The 21,887-nt window shown below is 33.9% G+C and overlaps 1 protein-coding gene across 6 annotated transcripts in view; it reads left to right on the forward strand.

Moving 5' to 3' along the window:
- LOC410166 (myelin regulatory factor-like protein) overlaps nt 1-21,887 on the forward strand; it is a 48,226-nt gene that overhangs the window by 11,953 nt on the left and 14,386 nt on the right. Inside the window, exon 1 of one of the 6 annotated variants that reach the window (XM_026444389.1) lies at nt 18,739-19,009. The exons of 1 other annotated variant lie outside the window; for it this stretch is intronic. In XM_026444389.1, the coding sequence (XP_026300174.1) occupies nt 18,856-19,009 (154 nt within the window). In that variant the 5' untranslated portion in view covers nt 18,739-18,855. Of the gene's footprint in view, nt 1-18,738; nt 19,010-21,887 lie in introns of those variants that run through there. 4 more of the 6 variants (XM_026444388.1, XM_026444387.1, XM_016915502.2 and 1 more) reach the window with 4 other exon arrangements.

A 21,887-nucleotide genomic window follows, 5' to 3' on the forward strand; every position in this document is an offset into this window, starting at 1 on the left:
GAATTAATCGGTTATTCGCGGAGGAAAACTTTCCACTCGATATTCGTATATACGGGGGAGGATATTATTGGGGTTCTTAATGGGATCTTTTTATTCCAATAGAACTGGGATACGAGCACGATTTTCCTCCTCGCGTTTTCTCACCAGGTTTTCTGCCTCCTCGAGGCTTTATTACACCCACGCACGAATATCTAATTTTGTATTACGTCAAGCGAGGCGGTACGCGCGACTTCCGGGTTAGAAGTCAAAGTCATTCGTCGTCGTGACAGCAATTATTGTCTTTCTTGCGTGGTTTTTCGCGAATTTTATTACATTTTACGATAGTCTCGAGCATCGGTAATTTTTAAGACGGAATAAGAATTTTAAGGAAAAGATAATAAAAAATAATAAAATACACGGAAATATGTTTATTCAATGTTTTTCAATAGATACACTTAATTGCTTTGATTTGTTTATCTACGAGTTAGTAGTACTTTTTTTTTCACCGCGATTATTTAACTAAATTACGAATTTTCCATAATTTACGGATATCTTAACCAGTGTCTGTTACCATAATTATCGTTAATTATCGTATCGTTTTCTTAAACAGTTGTATCAATTATCCTTAATATGCATCACCTCTAATTTCTGCATTTTAACCAAGAAAAATATAATAGAAAAAACCGACGCAAGAATTAAAATTTAAACAATACGCGCAATTATCCCATTAAATTTTTCCCTATAACTGTATTCCCCTGAAATATCTATCGAAAATAATATGGTTCTTTTTTTCTTTTTTAATGTCAATTTATCATAAGAGCTTCGTTTCGGTACTCTCTCTCTCTCTCTCTCTCTCTCTATCCTGCCGTACCTTTCGAGACGACTTCGGCCAGATTCGTTCATCAACAGGCACGCATTGCTCTTTACATAACAACATTCAATCCACGATATGGCGGCGAGCAAACGTGCCATAGCGAGTATATACCACTACGACTGCGGCCGTTCTAGATTTTCATGGGAGATTGTTTATAATGCAAGAGAGAGGATGTGTGGACTACTTTGCGAGCCGCAAGTCTGTGCCGCGATCGCGGAACGTTTGGACGTTCCACATGCGGTGGAGAAATAATGTCGAATGCGATCCAACAACCATGTTTGACAACATTTATCAATAATCAATTCCGTATCTCGAATTAATCTCACCATAAATTTTTTAACTTTAAAAAACGATAATAATCTTCGAATATTCTTCACGGGAGAATATTATCGTCGGTCGATAAATCAGTTTTGAGCTCTTCTCCAACGGAACGAAAAAACTAACACGTATCGAGTAATTATTAAATATATACTTTTTTATTTGATTAAAAATCAATTAATAATTGCGCGAAGAAAAATGACATGTTCATTCTTTGCATAATAATAAGAAAGGATTTAAAATCGTGAATCTTTTTATCAATACGTAATTTTATAAATTGCAAGTTGGATCGTATGCAGATGTATATACGAATACTTTTAAATCTATGGTATATACAGTTAATATAATAGTAGTGTAAACATCGTAACTACGAAATTTGCTTTGAACAAATTATTTGGATGTTCGCGATACTTATGTGTATAACGTTACTAAGTAGGTTAAGACGACCGTAAAAGGACCGACTCTAGCGTAACGACTGCGTCAGACGTGATTTGTATATATCATCGTATATAGTTTTCGAAGTTATTTAAAAAAGCGGAACAATCTCGCCTCTTTTTCTTTTCTTTTTCTTTTTCTTTTATTATTATTATTATTATTATTTTCCGATTCTAAATTTAATTTCACTTTTCGCAATTCTTCACAATTTAATCCTTAACGCTAAATGTTAAATTCATAAAGCTAATAATGAGAATTGCATCTGCATCAATCCTAATTATTCCGATGATTTAAAAGAATTTAAAAGATCCTTCGCAGCGATAAGTAAATAAATAATAAATTAATTTATTAATTTATTAAAGTCAAGGATGTATGAAAATTAATTTATTTGTCTTCTTTTGAAACGCGTAGAATCGCGTAGAAGAAGAAAAATTATAAATTCTTCGATTCGTCATTTTTTTTTTTCACGAGGAAAATAATTATAAAAAAAAAAACGTTTGCGAGTAACGAATTAGAATTGGGAAAAATTGTTGTCGAATCCCCGTTTTATCGTCTCACGAAACGTCTCTTATCCGAATCCATTTTGCTACGATAAAAGTTTGCAAGAGTAAACGCGAAGAAGACAAATATTAATAGCGTAATTACTCGGATATCTCGGCTGAAGAATCGGAAACGCGCGATGGCTTGGGAACTCGAGTTTCCGTCGGTTCTCGTAGAGTTCACGTGGTAACCGAATATTCCTGCGTGTCTTCTCGAGAGAAAGAAATATTCAAAATAATGATATTATTATTATTATATAAATTCACAAACTCGAAGGAGCGCAAAACCTTCGTCCATGATTTCGATCGCTGGCCTCTCGTAATTTGAAGTAGAGAATTGTAAAAAATAAAAATAAAAAGGAGGAGATCGTGGAAGAAATGTCTAATAATATAAAGATTCAAATCCATCGAGCATACGATTTCATATTATATTCTCGTTCGTAGAGAGCCGATTTGCTTTCTATTATCTCGTTACGAATGGGAGATAAAAATTAATAAAAAATGTTAGAGGAAAAAAACACGAGGAATAACGGTAGAAATTGTGTCGAAGTTAATCATTCTATCTAGCTGGTGGTGTTAGCCAACACCTTTGGTCGATCGTTATCTTCAAAGAGGATGCACCAACACCTCTTTGCATCCCTCGTTATCTCGATCAAATTCTTCAACGTGTATATAAATGTACACACACACACGCATACACTGCACGCCATAAACCATTCTCTGTTCTCCGAAACGAATTATTTATCTCGAATCTAATTATTATACGCGATGAGGCTAGGAGAATTGTCGAGCAAATGGATGTTCCAAGTTGGACCAATAATAATAAAAAGCTTGTGCGTTTTACGACGATGAATCAGACCTTGCGAATAATCATTCCCTATATCTTTATTTCGTTTCCACGGTAATGCAGAATATTCGTGGTTGAGAAAAAGATAATCTCTAATTGTTCGAATTGCGGCTAATTATTCGTCGGAGAGGAGAATTCACGCGTTCGTTAACGAACGGTATAATGGATACACCTGCCAATTTAATTGTCCCCTTATTTTTGTCATCGATCCCTGGACACGTACAATATCAAACATCCGTTACATCTGTTTCCAATTTAAAATAAAAATTAACTTACAATTTAACTTAATTTGATCGATAATTCTTGCTTCGTATTTATTTCGATCGAAAGATCGAAGCATCTCGTAATTTTCAAAGCTCGTTTAATTTTGAAAAAAGGGAAATGTTATGTTATATATATTGTAGCTTGTTGGAAAAATTTAGAAAGGGAAAAGAGTGGAAGCGTTTAGGTTCCGAGCAATTATCGCCGCGGTATATTTCTCGACGATCGATTCCACGGGATCGATCTTACAATTGTTTGTCGCGTTAGCTCACGTGTCACGTTGGTATTTCACGTGGGCGCAACGTTCTCTTGTTGTGACGACGCGTTCTCCTCGAGATCGTTCCACCGGCTTAAGCCCGATTTACAATTAATTTCAAACAATCCTCTCTGTCTCGAGAGAAATATCAGATAATACAAGATTCGTCATTTTTTTTTTTTTTATTTTTAACCATTGCATTCTTTTCTACAATTACGTGCAATACAAACAGATTTGTAATAAATTGGATGCTATTCAAAGTTGCCAGATTATTTGTTATTCCAAAAATTGATTTTTTTCTTAACATTTAATGAAAAAAAAAAGTTTTCCATCATAATCTTATTCTCAAATATTTGTATAAAGGAAAATTCAAATTAGAAAAATTCTCTAAGGAGAAAACGATTTTTATTCTACTTCTATTTATTTGAAAATTTCCAAAAATTGATTTTTCCTTAACATTTAATGAAAAAAAAAAAAAAGACAAGTTTTCCATCATAATCTTATTTTCAAATATTTATACAAGGGAAAAAATTAGAAAAATTCTCTAAGGAGAAAATGATCTTTATTCCACTTCTATTTATGAAAATTTCCAAAAATTGATTTTTCCTTAACATTTAATGAAAAAAAGAAAGAAAGACAAGTTTTCCATCATAATCTTATTCTCAAATACTTGTATAAGGAAAAAATTAGAAAAATTCTCTAAGTAGAAAATGATCTTTATTCCATCCTTCTATTTATAAAAATTTCCAAAAATTGATTTTTCCTTAACATTTAATGAAAAAAAGAAAGAAAGACAAGTTTTCCATCATAATCTTATTCTCAAATACTTGTATAAGGGAAGATTCAAATTAGAAAAATTCTCTAAGGAGAAAACGATCTTTATTCCACTTCTATTTATGAAAATTTCCAATCAAACTGGTCCAATTACAAACCGCGATAAAAGGATACTCGAAGCGTATACGGATCGGCCTTAAGCGCTCTCGCGAAGCCGGGCAAAGCCTTGAGAGAAGGAAAAGAGGTTTGCATGCACGCGGAGGCGTACGTTTCTCGAACACAAAGATCTTTGCCCTCCTCCTCCTTCTCCTCCTCCTCCTCCTCCTCCTCGAGCGGATAAATTCGTTGCAGTTTCGTGGTTAAATAATACACACCGGGTATCGGCTTCGGTTCGAATGGATTCGTATCATCGTAAAAGTGACGCAACTCGGTGAAAGCCGAGGCACCCGGCAGATTCCACGAGGTAAAGTTCACCGAGCGGTATCAGTGTGGGAATCAAGCGACTTTTCTACGCTTCAGCTATGAGAGGAACGCATCGATCATTCGCTTCGTCTCCATTACGCTTTGTTGCAAGGTGACTATCGAATGCGACGTTTCCACTCGATTGTTCCAACCGTCCTAGGAACGGCACGATTGGAAAATAAATTTTCGCGCGGAAATTAACGTTTAAACTCGAAAGGATTCTGATTCTTTAACAGAGGGATAATTTTTTTTTCTTTTTTTTTAGGAAGGTCAACAAGTTTAGTTCCAACATTTTTCCCTTTAAACTCGAAAGGATTCTGATTCTTTAACAGAGGGATAATTTTTTTTTCTTTTTTTTTAGGAAGGTCAACAAGTTTAGTTCCAACATTTTCCCCTTTAAGAAACGACATTTCGAAAAAGAAATCGCGTAGTTTGATCAGGAAATAAAAAAAATATTCGCAGTAATTCACAACGAGCTATATATAGAAATCAGGGAAAGAAATTCATTTATATATTTCAAGAGAATAGGTTTCAGTCTTAGTTGAAGAGTTGGAGATAGGTTTGATTTCAACTCGACCACAACTCTGTGATTTGATTAGATTTAATAAAACTGTCCGCAGGTGACAAACGAGAGTAAACGAGGAATTAAAGATATCGCACAAGGATCTTCTTTTATTCCATGTAAAAATATCGATACAAATTCTCTTCTGCGCGTAATATAATATTACGTAACGCGTAAATGTATTATAAATCGAGTATATCGAACGAGCGAAATAAGAAGGTATGGAAAACGGAGGGGGAGAGAGAGAGAGAGAGAGAGAGAGATTTAGCGTGACCCAGGCAGAAGAAGGCACGGCAACGCGAAGAGGAACAACCGAGGCCGTGTTTCTTCCGTAATGTTCCACGCTTTTCCATCTCGGGCCTATTCAATATACGCGTTAAATCGTGGCTAGGCAAACAATCGGTCGGGACCGTTTGTCTTCCTGTCCAACCTCTCTCGTTTTCTATCGTTTTCAATTGTCGTTCATTTCCAGGTTTTTCAGTGTACTTTTATATATATTACGATAACGTGATCCAATCTTTCTCGTTTTCGATCGTTTTCAATTATTCATTCCAGATTCTCGAATGTACTTTTATATATATTATAACTGTTCACGATCTTTCTCGTTTTCGATCGTTTTCATTCCAGATTTTCGAATGTATTTTTATATATATTACGATAACTATCCACGATTTAATCTCTCTTGTTTTAGATTGTTTTCAATTGTTGTTCATTTTCAGATTCTTCAATGTATTTTTATATATATTATGGTAATTGTCCACGATCTAACCTTTCTTGTTTTCGATCGTTTTCAATTATTCATTCCAGATTTTCGAGTATATTTTTTTATATATATTTTATAATAACATGATCCAACTTCTCTCGTTTTTAATTATTTATTCCAGATTCTCCAGTGCATTTTTATATATATTACGATAACTGTCCACGATCCAATCTTCTTCGTTTTCGATCGTTCTCAACGTATCGTTCATTTCCAGATTCTTTGTACTAAAATTGTACTTTTATATTACGATAATATGATACAATCTTTCTCGTTTTCGATCGTTTTCAATTATTTTATTTATTCTAGATTCTCCAGTATATTTTATATATATTATAATTGTTCACGGTCATTTCCAGATTCTAAGTGTACTTTTATATATATTACAATAATATGATACAACCTTTCTCGTTTTCAACATATCGTTCATTTCTAGATTCTCCACTGTACTTTTATATATATTACGATAACATGATCCAATCTCTCTCGTTTTCGATCGTTTTCAATTATTCATACCAGATTTTCGAGTATATTTTATATATATTATAACTATACATGATTCAATCTTTCTCGTTTTCGATCATTTTCAATTATTTATTCCAGATTCTCCAATGTATTTTTATATATATTACGATAATTGTTTATGATCGAACCTTTTTCGTTTTCTATCGTTTTCAACGTATCGTTCATTTCTAGATTTTCCACTGTATTTATATATATATATTATAACTATTCATGATCCAACCTTTCTCATTTTCGATCGTTTTTAACGTATCATTTATCTCCAGATTCTCGAGTGTATTTTATATATATTATAACTGTCCACGATCCAACCTCTCTCGTTTTCGATCGTTTTCAACGTATCGTTCATTTCCAGATTCTCCAGTGCATTTTTATATATATTACGATAACATGATCTAATCTTTCTCGTTTTCGATCGTTTTCAATTATTCATTCCAGATTCTCGAGAGTATTTTATATATATTATAACTGTCTACCTTTCTCGTTTTCGATTTTTCCAAATTCATTTCCAGATTCTCCAGTATACTTTTATATATATTACGATAACTGTCCACGATCCAACTTTTCTCGTTTTCAATCATTTCAATTATTCATTCCAAATACACAGATTTTCGAGTGTATTTTATATATATATATATTTGTTAAGAAAGGATTCTTGTTTCTTTGTTTCTTTTCGGCATTTCTGGTAAATTACTATTCCATTCAATTTTCAATCATCGCCTTTCGAACGATATAATATCATTTCCTCTTAGAATTTCTTCTAAAAAGAATTTTCCACAGTCATACAAGATATATCGTATATTTTTGTCTACATTAGAAAATAGAAGAAGTTATAATATTAAAAAAAAAAAACTTTAGCTTAGATTTCAAACGAAAATTGATTAATTTAACGATTTCTTTCGATAAAAGAAACGTTGGAGGGGAGAAAATAAAACATATTACAATCAATATAGATTTTTACATCTGTTGTATTGATAATTTTCACGAGCATTCGTTACGGGATCATTTTTTTTTCTTTTTTTTTTTTTACGTAACGCGTTTAAGTCCCGTAAGCAGTAACTATATCACACTGAAAACATATATATATACTCGATGTAAAATTGAAATGAATACAAATTAAAAGCGAAATTGTTATTTAATCTTTCGAAATTTTATTTTTCAATTCAAATTTTCAAGGGAATAATATTAACACAAAGGAGGACAAATCGCGAGGGACAAAAATTTTCAAACATAAATTTTAACATCTATAATATTTTAATAATAATAAAAACATTTCAAGTAAATAAATCGAGCAAGTAAACGCAACAAATTATCGCACGTGTTTATTACGTGCACGCAGCACACCCACGTTATCGTCGTATTTATCGTTTCACGTTAACGAATAACGATAAACACGTCACGGATGAACGGCGCGATGGAGATTTCATTTTTTTTTCAACCAGATCGGGTTTTGGATGGAATGGATCGAGAGAATCCAGAAAGAATCCCCGCGCGAGCGAGCGAGCGAGCGAGTTCGATTTCGATTTCTTTCTTCGGCCGATAAAAAGGAAAAAAGAAAAAAAAAAGAAAAACGAAATATACCATTCTTTCATCGTCGATTGTTGCTGCGGGATTTATTTCGTGGTTTCGATATTTTATGGAGGCGTTCGACACGGTGCGCTGTGTTTCGGGTCGCGTGTGCACCGTGGACGATTAGAAATGAGGTCGAGAGAATCGTAAATGAATATTGGATTGAGATTGGACGATTTATATTTCTCCTTTTCGAGAACGAGAACTCTTCTTATTTTTCGTCTATATATTCTTTGTATTTATACGCGAATATATGGGAAATGGAACAGAATCAGAGACATTCTTGATGCTCGTTTCATTTTTAATTTCAATTCTATTCCCTCAAATTGAGTATCATCCCAGTTGCTTGTTTCAATTAGGGCGAATTAGTAAGAATATTTATATATATGTAAAGTGAGGAAGAAAAAAAGAATTATCGAGGTGGGATTAGGGACATGTAGAATTTCACTTATTATAACTTGAATGTTTTTATCCTTTATTCGAAAATTAAGTTTGCAGAATGTATGGTGTAAAAGATAATAATAATAATAATAATGAATGTATGTATAAAGATATCAAAGAATTTTGTTGACAGTATTTCCTTCGTGGTTGCTCCCATTCAGCCCGTTTATTTACCACGCTAGTTTGAAACTGTTTAAAAGTTAGCTCACCGATTTTTCTAGCCGGATCGAACCGATGTTCTCGGTGATAATCAACGAATAAATGAATAGCGTAGAAATGGAACGAAGCGGATTAACTTTTATGACGCATTGTTGGCAGTTTTGTGAACGACTCGTGGACGACTTGTTTCCTTTAAATTTATATCTTCGAGTGTGTTGGAAAGCTTTAGGAAAAGTCTTAAAAAAAAAAAAAATTGGAAGAGAGGAGAAAATTTGAAGAAATATCGAGGAGAGTTCAAATTTCTTTTTCCTTCGAAGTTTTCTTCATTTCAATTCTTCGAGAACGAATCTTTTCGTCGAGAAAGAATGTTTTCAATTTTCGAGATCTTTCGAGAAAGAAAAGATTTCGAAAATGTTCGATCGAGAAACAATTTTTTTTCGGCGCATATTTTCTGGACACCGGGTATTAATCCTCGCAATTCACTTTTCAAACATCTTCCGGGTATTAATCGAGGAAGAATGCGAATGGAGTAATTCTTCGGGAATTATTAGCCATAGATTCGTGTTGCCGATGCAGATACGTTCGACAATCGCATTAACAACAATGATAATGACGACGATAATTCATCGTGCTCGTGTCGACTGCATATTTTCACCATAATTTCGCCTCTATCGGCGATAAAACGCATTGCTACGACGTTTCTCTCCCACATTTCACGTTCCTGTTGCCGATATTAACGATGTTTTTAAAACGTGAGTCGCGATTGGAATTGAATATATTTTATACTGCTTCGAAAGTAAAAGGATGGGGGAGAGGAAGAAAATCTGTCCGAAAACCTCTCTTTCTTCTCCACAAATTTTCTTCTCTACGCGATCCTTATTTCATTAAAATTTAATTATCGAGAAGATTTTCGAAAAATTCTTTCCCGGAAATTGAAAATCCTTGGCATCCTGTTTTGAACTCTCACGTACAAAGAAAATGAGACGTTGGAAAATCCAGAATCCTTAAAATTTTATCCAAACCTCGAGACGGCGAAATTTCCCAAAAACTCCAAACTTTTGCCAAGTTTTAAAAATTCCAAACTTTCAAAAGAAAATACAAAAAAAAAAATTTCGAAATTTCCAAGACTTTACAAAATTTTATTACTTGCGCTGACACTCAAAATCCAGAGAGAATATTGAAAATATTCAAGTCCCCAAATTTCTTCGAAATCTACTTATCCTTAAAGTAAAACGAGATGTTCGATCGCCTATTTTCAAAACACCGAGAAGAAAAAAGAGAAAAGAAAAAAGAAAAAAAATATACTCGTATAGTATAGCGTCGCCTCGTTACCGATAACGAAAAATTAAACAAAGGTAACGGTGATTTCGAACGAACGAAACAAGCTCATTGTTCTTCCCAACGCTAACGAGCATACTTAACGAGCATACAATGTTTAAGAGTGGTGAGTCTTGCGCATTTGAAATTCACCTCGACGAGCCCGGATCGCAGTCGTGGCTAGAACAAGGATCTCTGATACACCTTGGGGAATATTGAATGGTAAATACGACGAGACTAATTATTACACCGTGAGAATGAGATTATTGCGTGGTTATACCGAGCGATGGATTCTTAATTGATTCGTATACATTATCCGAGAAACTCGTTTCTTTCAGCGCAAATTTTTCTTTTTATCGAAATAAACCTGGTAAACTTGATTGTATTTAAGAAAAAAGAAATAATAATAATAATAATAATACGCGTAACATATGTAATTAATCACAAGAGTTGTTACATAGTTTTTCTAAGTATACCGATAATTCATCGGATTTGTTTTAGGGATTTTTTACGATTCTTGCGACGGACATGTTGATTCAGGGATTTTCACGTTTTCGACGTTTCGTGACGACGAGTATTCTAGAAAATCGGTGTACCTTTATCATTTGCGATTATCATTATCCTCGAGACGAGATGTTTTTCTCTTTCTCGTTCGCGGCATCCTTCTAGGAAATTCACACTTGTTCAAGAATGGAATCGACCTTACCCTCTGTGTACCTATCGTATTTCTAATGTTTCGTTACGTTTTATAGGTTATGACGAGATCTCGAAATCAATATTATTTATTCGACGATGCAATTGAATGGAAATCATTACAACGAGATTATTTATCAAAATATACGAAACGTACAATTTCTTTCGATTTTATCCCGATTTATTACGCATTTTCGTAAAAAAGAATTATCAATGGAGAAAAATTATTTTTCGCGAGGTTCCACTGATAAAGATGGTATCCATTCGATCGGTAGAGTTTATTCGCGAAACGTGATATTCTTTATATATATCTGTTTCACGTATCGTTTTTTCCACGCGTAAGAAAGCAAAGGCATACGTTTTTTCCCGAATATTTTTCGTTGCAAGCGTCGATCACAGAGTTTGTTTCAGACACGAAACGATGATAGACACGTGCACGTGGACGTCAAACGTTCGAACACGATAATATTGGTTGGTTATCGCTCTACTCCACGGGGAATTCAATGCTTGTCTCTTTCTCTCTGTAACAAAAAAGAAGAAAAATCGCATGTTCCACGGCGCCACACGCCATCGTCGTTGTCTGACGCTCTGGGAAACGATAAATTAAATATCTTATTTAAAATACCGTTTACCGCGATCCAAGTGATGGACGGTGAAGAGAAACGGTAAATATAGATTTTTTTTTTTGTAACCAAAAAAAAAGGAAAATAATAATAACAATAATAATAACAGAAAAGATAAAGAAATTCCGAGAAAACTCGAGAGAGAATGGAAATATGCCATAAGTCTACGCCTACTGTCAATCACAGATGATTTCTGTGACACAAACGAGTTTAGGTATATCTTAACGAGAAACGACCGTTTAGCATTCTCAGGGACGAGGATAAAATTTACACCCTCGTTCATAAGTACTTAAGATAGTATAATCGATCCACAGATTGATACAAGTTTGTGTTTGTACCCTCACATTTTCGATTCTTTTTTTTTTTATTTATTTATTTATGCAAATACATCGCGATTGTTTCTAAAAATAAATAAATAAATAAATAAATATATATATATATATATATATATTTATATATATTTATTTTTCGTGAATCATATTGTGCAATAATATAGATGATTACGCTATGTTTCTAAACTCTTGTTATACGTCCATCTTAACAAATATTTTATTTAAGATTAGCAAGTGTCCGGTGACTTGTGGACACGAGTGTGTACCTTCGATGGCCGGTATCACGTTACTAAATATCTTCTTGAGTTTTTCAAGTACAACATTGAAATTGTTTTGCACAACATTTTATTGTTTTATACACGTACTTACACAATATGACGTGTTTGAGGCAAGGATACCGTCCGATTCATCCGCAGCCTCTGTTACGACGAAAATATTTATCACGATATTTACGAAAGTATTAAAAATCGGATAAACTAAATTTTCAAATTCGATATTATTTTTTCTTTCTATGGGATAATGATACAAACAACGAATAAATAAGTAATATCTACTATCTTCAATTTATTCGTCCACGCGTATTTACGCGTAACAACAATTTTTTTCGAGCAAAATTGTCGAGCAAATATTTTCCACCGTTATTCGCCATTTATCTTCGACAATATTTTCAACAATGCCGCTTAATTGCTCCTAAATTTTTGTCACGGAATTAAACGGACGACGTTCTCTCTCGTTGTCCTTGGCGATTCATCAAACAGAGAGAGAGAGAGAAAGAGAGAGAATTTTTTTTTGAAATTGCATTCAATCTAAGGAAGAAGAAACAAAGATGAGGCGACGTATCGGCCGGGATAACTGCATTTCATTTGAGAATTTAATTTTCGCGTACGCGGCTTTCGCATTAACCCGAACGATCGTGTAGGTTGATTGCTAAACGACCGTGATAATTTTCTCGTTGCCACACTAATTCCAGTTAGTTAAGGTCACGGCTTGGATGCTCTCCAGGCCCCGTGCACCTCATTTTTCTTCGATCTAACGGTCGTAATAGGATCGTTGCTTTTAATTATCGATATCGATTTGATTTTCGAAAACCAATTTCTTACTTTTCAGAATCAAATTCGTATAATAATTCACTCTTGAAATTATCGTAGATAATTCAATCTTAGAATTATTATAGAAGAAACATTTTATATAAATGTTTTGAACAAATTGTTCTTTTTATCAAGTATATAAATATCGATATTATTTACGATTAACGTATAATCTATAAGATAAATAGTAGGTGTTAAAAGATTGAATTGAATAGAAAAAAAAAGGGGAAAAAATAAGAATTTCGTACCTTGCCGTGTGTATGTTCGAAAAACAAAAGTCGAAACGCTCGATTCGCGAATGATAAGACGAAGTGTTACGTTACAATCGGCGATAAAAGAGCCGTGGCCGTAGATTTTTACCCCGTGCAAGAACGAATCGAGCAAAACCAGAGCCAGCGGGATTGTTTCTAATCCTGATAAGGAGTCAATAAAAGCTCAAACAATGAGATCACCGAGAGGAAACTTGGGAAAAACAAATTGAACTGTGAATTGCAATTACGCGGTGGCTCGATGAAATTAATGAAATTTTATATATATATATATTTCACTTTTTTTCCCTTCCCTTTTTTCGAAGTTTCTTTTTTTTTTCAAATTGAGATTAGAGTTTCATTTTATACCTTCCAAAATAAATAAATACGAATTTTGTTGTCTCATCGATCCCACAAATTTGATTCAAAGATACATGGATTTTTATCAAGTAAAAAAAAAAAAAAGAAAGATTTTCGTTTAAAAATTATAATTGGACAATTAAAAAAATTGCAATATTCTTTTCGCGACTTCCGATTTAATGGACATTTAATTATTTTCTCCAAAACATCGAAAGCAATTCGATTATCTATCCATCACCGAAAGAGATGGCCGCCTCTTACACAACTTGTCATTTTTTTTTCTTTTTTTTTTTTCTCCTCCTCTGCTTTCTTGCATAGCGGTTGTAGCTTCGCAGTGTGCATGCGTAATGGAAGGCTGATCAACGGTTACTCACTGTTTATTATCATAATACTCAAGCACGTGAACACGGATTAGTAAGCCGCGACTCCGCGTATCGATTTGCGAGCGAATTGCGTTGGAGGGAAAAGGAGAAAAGAAAAAAATATATTCCGCGGTAATGGGATTGTTTCAATGATTAAAACTGTGTTCTGTGTCTGTCTTCTCTTCTTCTTCTTTTCTTTCTTTCTTTCTTTCTTTCCTCCTTTCTTTTTTCTTTCTTTCGATCTATAATTAACGTGGACGTTGATCTTGCCCGTTGATTTATGCCTTGTCGAGACTTCGCGAAGTCGTATGATACTTCGAGCAACGTTTAAAACAAACGATCTTTTTTGACCGACGGTTGGTAACGAAAGATAATTTCTTTTTTTTCTTTCGAACAACATTTCTCGAAAATTATTTCTAACAAATATTTTCCAACAAATTTACTATTTTCCATTCGTTTGTAATTTATTAATTATATAATAATTAAACAATTATAATAATTAAACAATTGCAGGAAAAATAAATAAATAATATCGTCGATGATATTTCTTCTTTTCACGAATGAACGAACGAGAAATTTTTTCATTATATTTATTATATATTTTCATTATATACATTTTTCATTTTTAATTGCAAGGGAGGAGAAATTTTAAATAAACGTCTTAATAATTATAAACAATTGCAGGAAAAAATAAATAAAATATCGTCGACGATATTTCTTCTTTTCACGAATGAACGAACGAGAAATTTTTTTCATTATATTTATTATATATTTTCATTATATACATTTTTCATTTTTAATTGCAAGGGAGGAGAAATTTTAAATAAACGTCTTAATAATTATAAACAATTGCAGGAAAAAATAAATAAAATATCGTCGACGATATTTCTTCTTTTCACGAATGAACGAACGAGAAATTTTTTTCATTATATTTATTATATATTTTCATTATATACATTTTTCATTTTTAATTGCAAGGGAGGAGAAATTTTAAATAAACGTCTTAATAATTATAAACAATTGCAGGAAAAAATAAATAAAATATCGTCGATGATATTTCTTCTTTTCACGAATGAACGAACGAAAAATTTTTTCATTATATTTATTATATATTTTCATCATATACATTTTTCATTTTTAATTGCAAGGGAGGAGAAATTTTAAATAAACGTCTTAATAATTATAAACAATTGCAGGAAAAAATAAATAAAATATCGTCGACGATATTTCTTCTTTTCACGAATGAACGAACGAGAAATTTTTTTCATTATATTTATTATATATTTTCATTATATACATTTTTCATTTTTAATTGCAAGGGAGGAGAAATTTTAAATAAACGTCTTAATAATTATAAACAATTGCAGGAAAAAATAAATAAAATATCGTCGATGATATTTCTTCTTTTCACGAATGAACGAACGAAAAATTTTTTCATTATATTTATTATATATTTTCATTATTATATACATTTTTCATTTTTAATTGCAAGGGAGGAGAAATTTTAAATAAACGTCTACGACGACAGAAAGGAAACGAATGGTGTAATGTAATCGGGGAGTCGCTACGGGTGGGTGGGCCATTTAACCAGGAGCAAACATTTACATATTATCGGGTTGTCCACGTTTCTGGGTGGAAAGAATTTCGAGGCAGGCCTGGGAACGGAATACGGTGATATTTGCCTGTATGCGATAATAGACGCGGAGGGGTTGATGGAACAACACGCGGCCACTTAATGCGTGCGATTACACGCACCCGTGGCTGCACGCACGCGACTCCATCAACAGCAGGTGGTTACCAAAAGAATTTCGCGGGTGGATAATTTATCCTTTCTGACACGTCACCTTTTTTGTTGTTATTATTATTATTATTATTATTTATTTTACTTATCATCATTTTGTCGTTTTAAACAATTAAACAGCGAATTTTTCTTTTGCAGATTATTATATAATTTGTAATTCTCACACGTTTGCGATTTAATCTATTTGATTTACGTAATGGATCGTGTTTTGTTTTTTTTATTTGAATAAACATTGTCGACAGTTTCAATATTTTATTATTATTATTATTTGGAAATGAAGCTGTAAGAGAAAATCGTTGACGATTTCTTTTTAAGGTTGCATCAATAAGGTAACAGATTCTTTTTACTTCGAAACGATTTCAAAAATCTTCGATGAGATTCGACGAAATTTTTAACGATCTGTCGCAAAAAGTTTTCTCGTTCCACTTGTTATCCACACGAAATGATCATTTCTCCCGAAAGAGAAATTCCATCTGATCGAGATAGATATTGATTCTACGAAACGAACCAGCCATATTTTTATACTCGATATAATAGGATATGTTTTATAATAGGATATAAATCCTGTAATTTACAGTAAACATATAATGACGCGCGTCCTCGCAATTTATTCACGATTCAGAATTACGCTTGCGCGATCGAATTCGTGAGTCTACGAATTAACGAACGAACGAACGATGCTTCGAATTTATTTGTGGATTTCGTGTCATCGAGTTGTTCGTGCACTGCGGATACCTCTAAATGCTGGGCCATTAGCGACCGTAATTGGTAATCGATGTCGCTCGTCCCGTTTCGAAATTCACTTCTGTCAAGGAACAACATGTTCCCTCGAAAACGCGAATAAAAACTCTATAATTAGAACAATTTCTATTCCAATTTATTTCCCCCCCGTTTTAGAAATATCTTCATTTCTAAATACATTTTTTTAAAATGAAATTAAGAATTCCGAACAATTTGTGTCTCCATGACACAAATAATAATAATAATAATAAAATTTATTATTAATTATTCATCAAAATCGAAATCTGCTCGTTTTTAAAATTTAATTTGCATCCCAATCCATTGTAATCCAATCTTTTAATCGAAACTCGAAAGTTTATATACGAAGGAAATCTTTAAAAAAAGAAAAGATAAAATCTCAGATTTTTGAAACTATTTTAAATAAAATAATTCAAGTAAGAAACGTAAAAGGATCTTCATACCGCTTTGAATATTGAAAATGTACGGTATTCCAATTAATCCGATTCCGCGAAACTTTGCAATTAAAATGAATGCATCATTGGTATAATAAAACTGACAACTTCTTCTCGCATCCCATACCTCGCATATTTTACCGATGGAATAGTGACAATTATCACTATTGTAAGACGTAATTGCTACGGAACAATTTTTTAAACGATCCTGGAAACAATGTTCAAAGGTTTTACAACGGTTATTCGTGCTGCTCCATTACTCTTTCTCGCTTCTCCCAGTTTCTCTTTCTTATTACTTACTCCATCTTCCTCGAATTCACCCAGTCGATTTACGGATATTGGCTACGCTTGAATTAAAATATTTCTCTCGACGCATTGATAGCCCTTCTCCTCCTCCTCCTCCTTCTCCTCCTTCTTCTTCTTCTTCTTCTTCGTCGTCGTCGCGTTATTCGCGGCTTAAGGCGGAAAATCGTCAAGGCTGCGGTTATTTTTAATACGAAAGATTGTCGGTTTGTAATTATCGCAGTGGACGATAATAATCGATGGGACGCACACGAAGGCGTGTGCGGTCGCGTGCAGATTTTATTACGTGAAATTAAACTTTGCGAAAAATTGTGCGATACGATAAGAAAATAAGAAGCGAGAGACGAATCGTGTGTTAAATTAAAACGCGTAAAAACAAATTTTTTTTTTTTTTCCATCCGTTACCTTCGCGAAAAAAATTCATCCTTTTTAATTGAAATAAGAAGATCGTAAATACCGACGGTTTCCAACCGTCGCGAATATAATGCAATGCAAATTGGCCGTCGAAGATGTCGTTGATTTCTTCGAAGTCATCGAGTTTACGAGGATTTATCGATTTTTAACGCGCGGCCATCTTTCAAACCGCATCTCATTCCACAGGATATACGACGATTTCCCGATATAATCACAACCGGGAACCCTTCTTCCTCCATTATTTTATTTGTCACCGCGATTGTTCGTTTCTTCCCCACCCATTATTGTTATTATTATTATTATTATTATTATTATTACATATTTCTATAATATAAATTGAAAAGATTTTCTTCACCAGAGATGATTAAATATTCACTATTCCTCTCCCTCCTACTTTATCATTGTCATTATAATAAGGTAAACAATCGTAAATTTATAACGCTCAAAGTTTGTACAGAAAAAAAAAAAAGAAGAAGGTTCTAAAAGACTCTTAAAACAATATTTCTTCCCTGGAAAATTCCCCTCTTCGAGCGTCAATTACAACACACGAGAAATAACTCTTTCTCTCTTCTTCTCGAAGAATTACTCTTCGATTCGATTATTTTCGAAAATCTAAGAATTGAAATCTACTCCGTTGTTTGTATTGGAAAAAAAAAAAAAGTAGAAAAGAATGGCAAGATTAAAAGAAAGAGAAAAGAAAGATTGTAGGCCATGCGAACGAGGGGGTAGCACGAGAGCAACCCTTCTCGCTTTCCGCTTAAGCGCCGCCCTCCAGTCGAAACCCCCCCACTATAATGCCAGAAACATGGTGGTGGCACGAGCGACCCTCGTCGATACTAGGAGGGCCGCGATAATGCCGTTTCGTATCGCCACGAGAGAGCAAGGGCCGCCATCGTCCTCCTCCTCCTCCTCCTCTTCCTCCTCCTTCTTCTTCACGAGCTTGTCCTTCTTATCTATCGTTATCGATCTCCGCTGGATCCTTCGCGATCGAACAAATCTCGAGATGTTTCGAGATGTCGGTGAGAAGAAGATTTCGTTAAAAAATTCTCTCGAATTAATATAAGTCGACGAAAATTTGAACTCGCGATGCGTACGTCCACGTATTCGGGGAGAGATTAGATTCTTCTGAAGGTAGAAGAGAGATTTTCCCTTTCCTCCCCTCTCCTTCCGTTTTTTTCCCGTCAGGAGGACACTAGTTTCGCTAGTTATGGAAATGGCAGAGTGGATTTCACGGATTTCCAACCAAGGATTGCGATTTTTTGGATAAGTAATTATGTAGTGACCGTGTGTTTTCGTGTGTTCCTGAGAGACCTCCCCTCCCCCATTTTCCACCCGGGAACACCCTCGAAATATTCCTTCCGTCATGGAGTTCCCGTGGACCCTGCAGCACCAGCCAACCGATCCTGTTCAAAACTCGCGGAATCAACAACAACATCATCATCATCATCATCAGGCTGATCATCACGAGGATTCTGGGATTAATCAGGCCGGTACTCGTCGTTTGTTGCCCGTTTCAGGTAAATTAACCCGTGAAATTAATTTAAATTGAAAGAAAGAAAGAAGAAAAAAAAAATTGAACGTCGAGATATATTTAGAAGCGAGAAATTCCATCGCATTGATATGTTAATATTATAATTTGGTTTTTCCTTTTTTTTTTTTTTTTTTTTTTTCTTTCAAGCCAGTTGGATTCGTAATAATATATAAAAAAATGTTCGTCGTTGTAACTTCCTGTTAAATTATTCTTTCGCGAGATCGTTGTATTGTTCGCATATGTGTCGCGTTATGTAACCCGCGAGCCGAATGGCTCATCGAGTTTTGCACTAAATCGAATGGTAAAAACTTGAATCATCACGTTGCGTGTCGTTCGTCATTTTCTTTTTTTTTTTTTTTTTTTCGTCGCGAGAAAGTGGTGTAATAATAATAATAATAATAATAATAAATAGAGAGGATATTGCGAGCAAGAGAGACGTTGAAATAATTTAAATAATTGATATTCGGGTTAAAATGGGAGGTAAATTGAAAAGAGGAAAGAAAAAAAAAGGAAAGAAAAGAAAAGAAAGAAAAAGAAAAAGAAAAAAAAAAGAAATTATTTTGTTGTGTTTAATGTATAATACGGTGAATCATGGCATAATGATAATTGTATTGTGTTTTCTATAATTGTGTTTTCTATTATTTAAAGATGTAATTGTGTTTTCTGTAATTTAAAGACGTTTCTATAGAATTCAATTATTCCATGGCTGAACAATGGAGAAACGTGCGACCAAGACTTTCTCCGATTATTAATGAAATGTTTTTTATTTTGATCGTAATAGTGATCCGTGGCTATCTTCGTTTGCCGAAACTTCCGGGAAGTAATATCTGAAAATGAATTGTAACATGCTATAGTCATTTTCTAAGCAATAATAATGGTAATGACGGAAGAATAATTTTTTTTTTTTCCTCTCTATACGGAACCTAGTAATTTTTACGATATCGTTAAATTATATTTCGACTCGTATGATTTTCTAAGTTATTTACCAAAAAGGATGATAAATATATATATATATATATAAACGTATATATATATATTTTTTTTTTTTTTCGTTTTAACTTAAACTCCATTAAGATTCGAAATATAAAGAGGAAAAAAGAAAAAAAAAAATAGTAAGAGAGAAAGCGTGTGTACATTGAAACTGCCATTTCATCATGGGATGAAAGGTTAATGTTATCTTCCTAACGTATCGCGATAATTTCTTCTAAAGTTCTTTCGCAGTTATAAGAATCTAAATTAACACTTCAATTTATAAGATTTAACAACCTTTTCACTTATATAGAAAAAGAAGAAGCGCGTATATAAGGAAGAAAGGAAAATAAAATATTATTTTGCGCATCCACTCTTTTAGATTTATCATTATTTACATATCAATAGGAAATCAGCTTAACGAGTTTAATTAAACAGTTATCTAACTAAAGAATTCTCACAATAAAATCTTTTATTGTATTTGCAAATTATTTACAAATTTCCACGAGTTTTTAATTGTGCATCGTTTATTGCACGATCACGCTCAGATTTATCGAAATTTCCGTGAATTATCCCCTGTGAACCCCTTTGGAAAAAAAAAATAGACGAGCTCGATTTACAAACAATTATCCATCCAATAATAATGGATATAATAATCGTACAAAATTATACATCGTTTCCACGAATTCTAACAATTACGCAACACAGTTTTCGTTCCATATTTTTGCCCAGATTCATCCACGTCTCCGTGGATTACCCTGTGTGAACCCCTCTCGACACCAATCCTCGAGCATCGAGCGTTTATCGGTGAAAATCGCTCGGATTGCGTGCCCTCGAGGGGTTCGACACCTGTCTGTGGCCAGATCCATCCCTCCGTGACCCCTGTAATTGCCCGTGAAAAAAAAAAAACTTGGCGTTCCCCGATCATTTAGGCAGTTCACCAGCTGTGCTCGCCCACCCTGCCGATTAAACGGGGGGTGAAATCGTCGATTCGCCTCGATTAACTTCCTCCGTTTAAACGTTCTTCCGGTTCTATCGTTGTCTTATACGGGTTGGTCAGCTGGTTGAGAAACGATTCCGTGGAAAATTAGTTCCAGCGACAGGTGATCGTTTCGCTATTCGCTTCGAGCGTGGTTTCCAATCAAGTTTTTCCATTTTATTATTATATTTTTTTCACAACTTGGAGATTGAATTTGATAAAAAGAACGCGGGATACTTTTGAACGACGAGTATATTTTTCGAAAGTGGTTATCCTACTTTAAATCACGAAGAAGATTCTTGGAAGACTTGTAAAATTTTTATCTAATCTTCTTCTTCTTGAAAAAAGAAAGAAAGAAAGGATTAAAATTTCATTCCTTTCTTGTAGGAAGTTTAAGTAAAGATGAAAAAGGATATGGAAAAGTGTTCAGAAGTGTTCACTTTATTAGCGATTATTTATATATTTCGAAACGCGAAAAATGCGTTTTAGATCGCGATATATTTTACATTGCCCGTGGATTTTTGTTGCGAGAAATTAGTATGATTGTCAGTTCCGTGGATAACGGACGAACTTTTTACGACTACGAACGAAAGTGAGCTAATTTTCATAGAGGCGACACGATTCGAGCCGATCGTTTTACACCGCATTTCTATTTGCTTTGTCGGAGAAAGTCGGCACGGTCGCGCTTATACACGAGCCGTTTTGCATCGTTTCGGGCTCGATCAACCGAGTCGAACAAAAGTGTGGCAACTTTTATCTATACCCGACGAGTTGCAATTAAAATCGTGACTTTTCTATTCTCCGTAAATCCGGGCAGCGGTTTATCGGCCATTCGCGTATATGAAACTTCCTGATTCGCGTCACGCGAGACAAAAATCGCATTTTCTTTAATTTCGTGAAGCAAAATTTCCCCGAT

Source organism: Apis mellifera, linkage group LG12 (genome assembly GCF_003254395.2).
Source record: "Apis mellifera strain DH4 linkage group LG12, Amel_HAv3.1, whole genome shotgun sequence".
Lineage (NCBI taxonomy): Eukaryota > Metazoa > Arthropoda > Insecta > Hymenoptera > Apidae > Apis > Apis mellifera.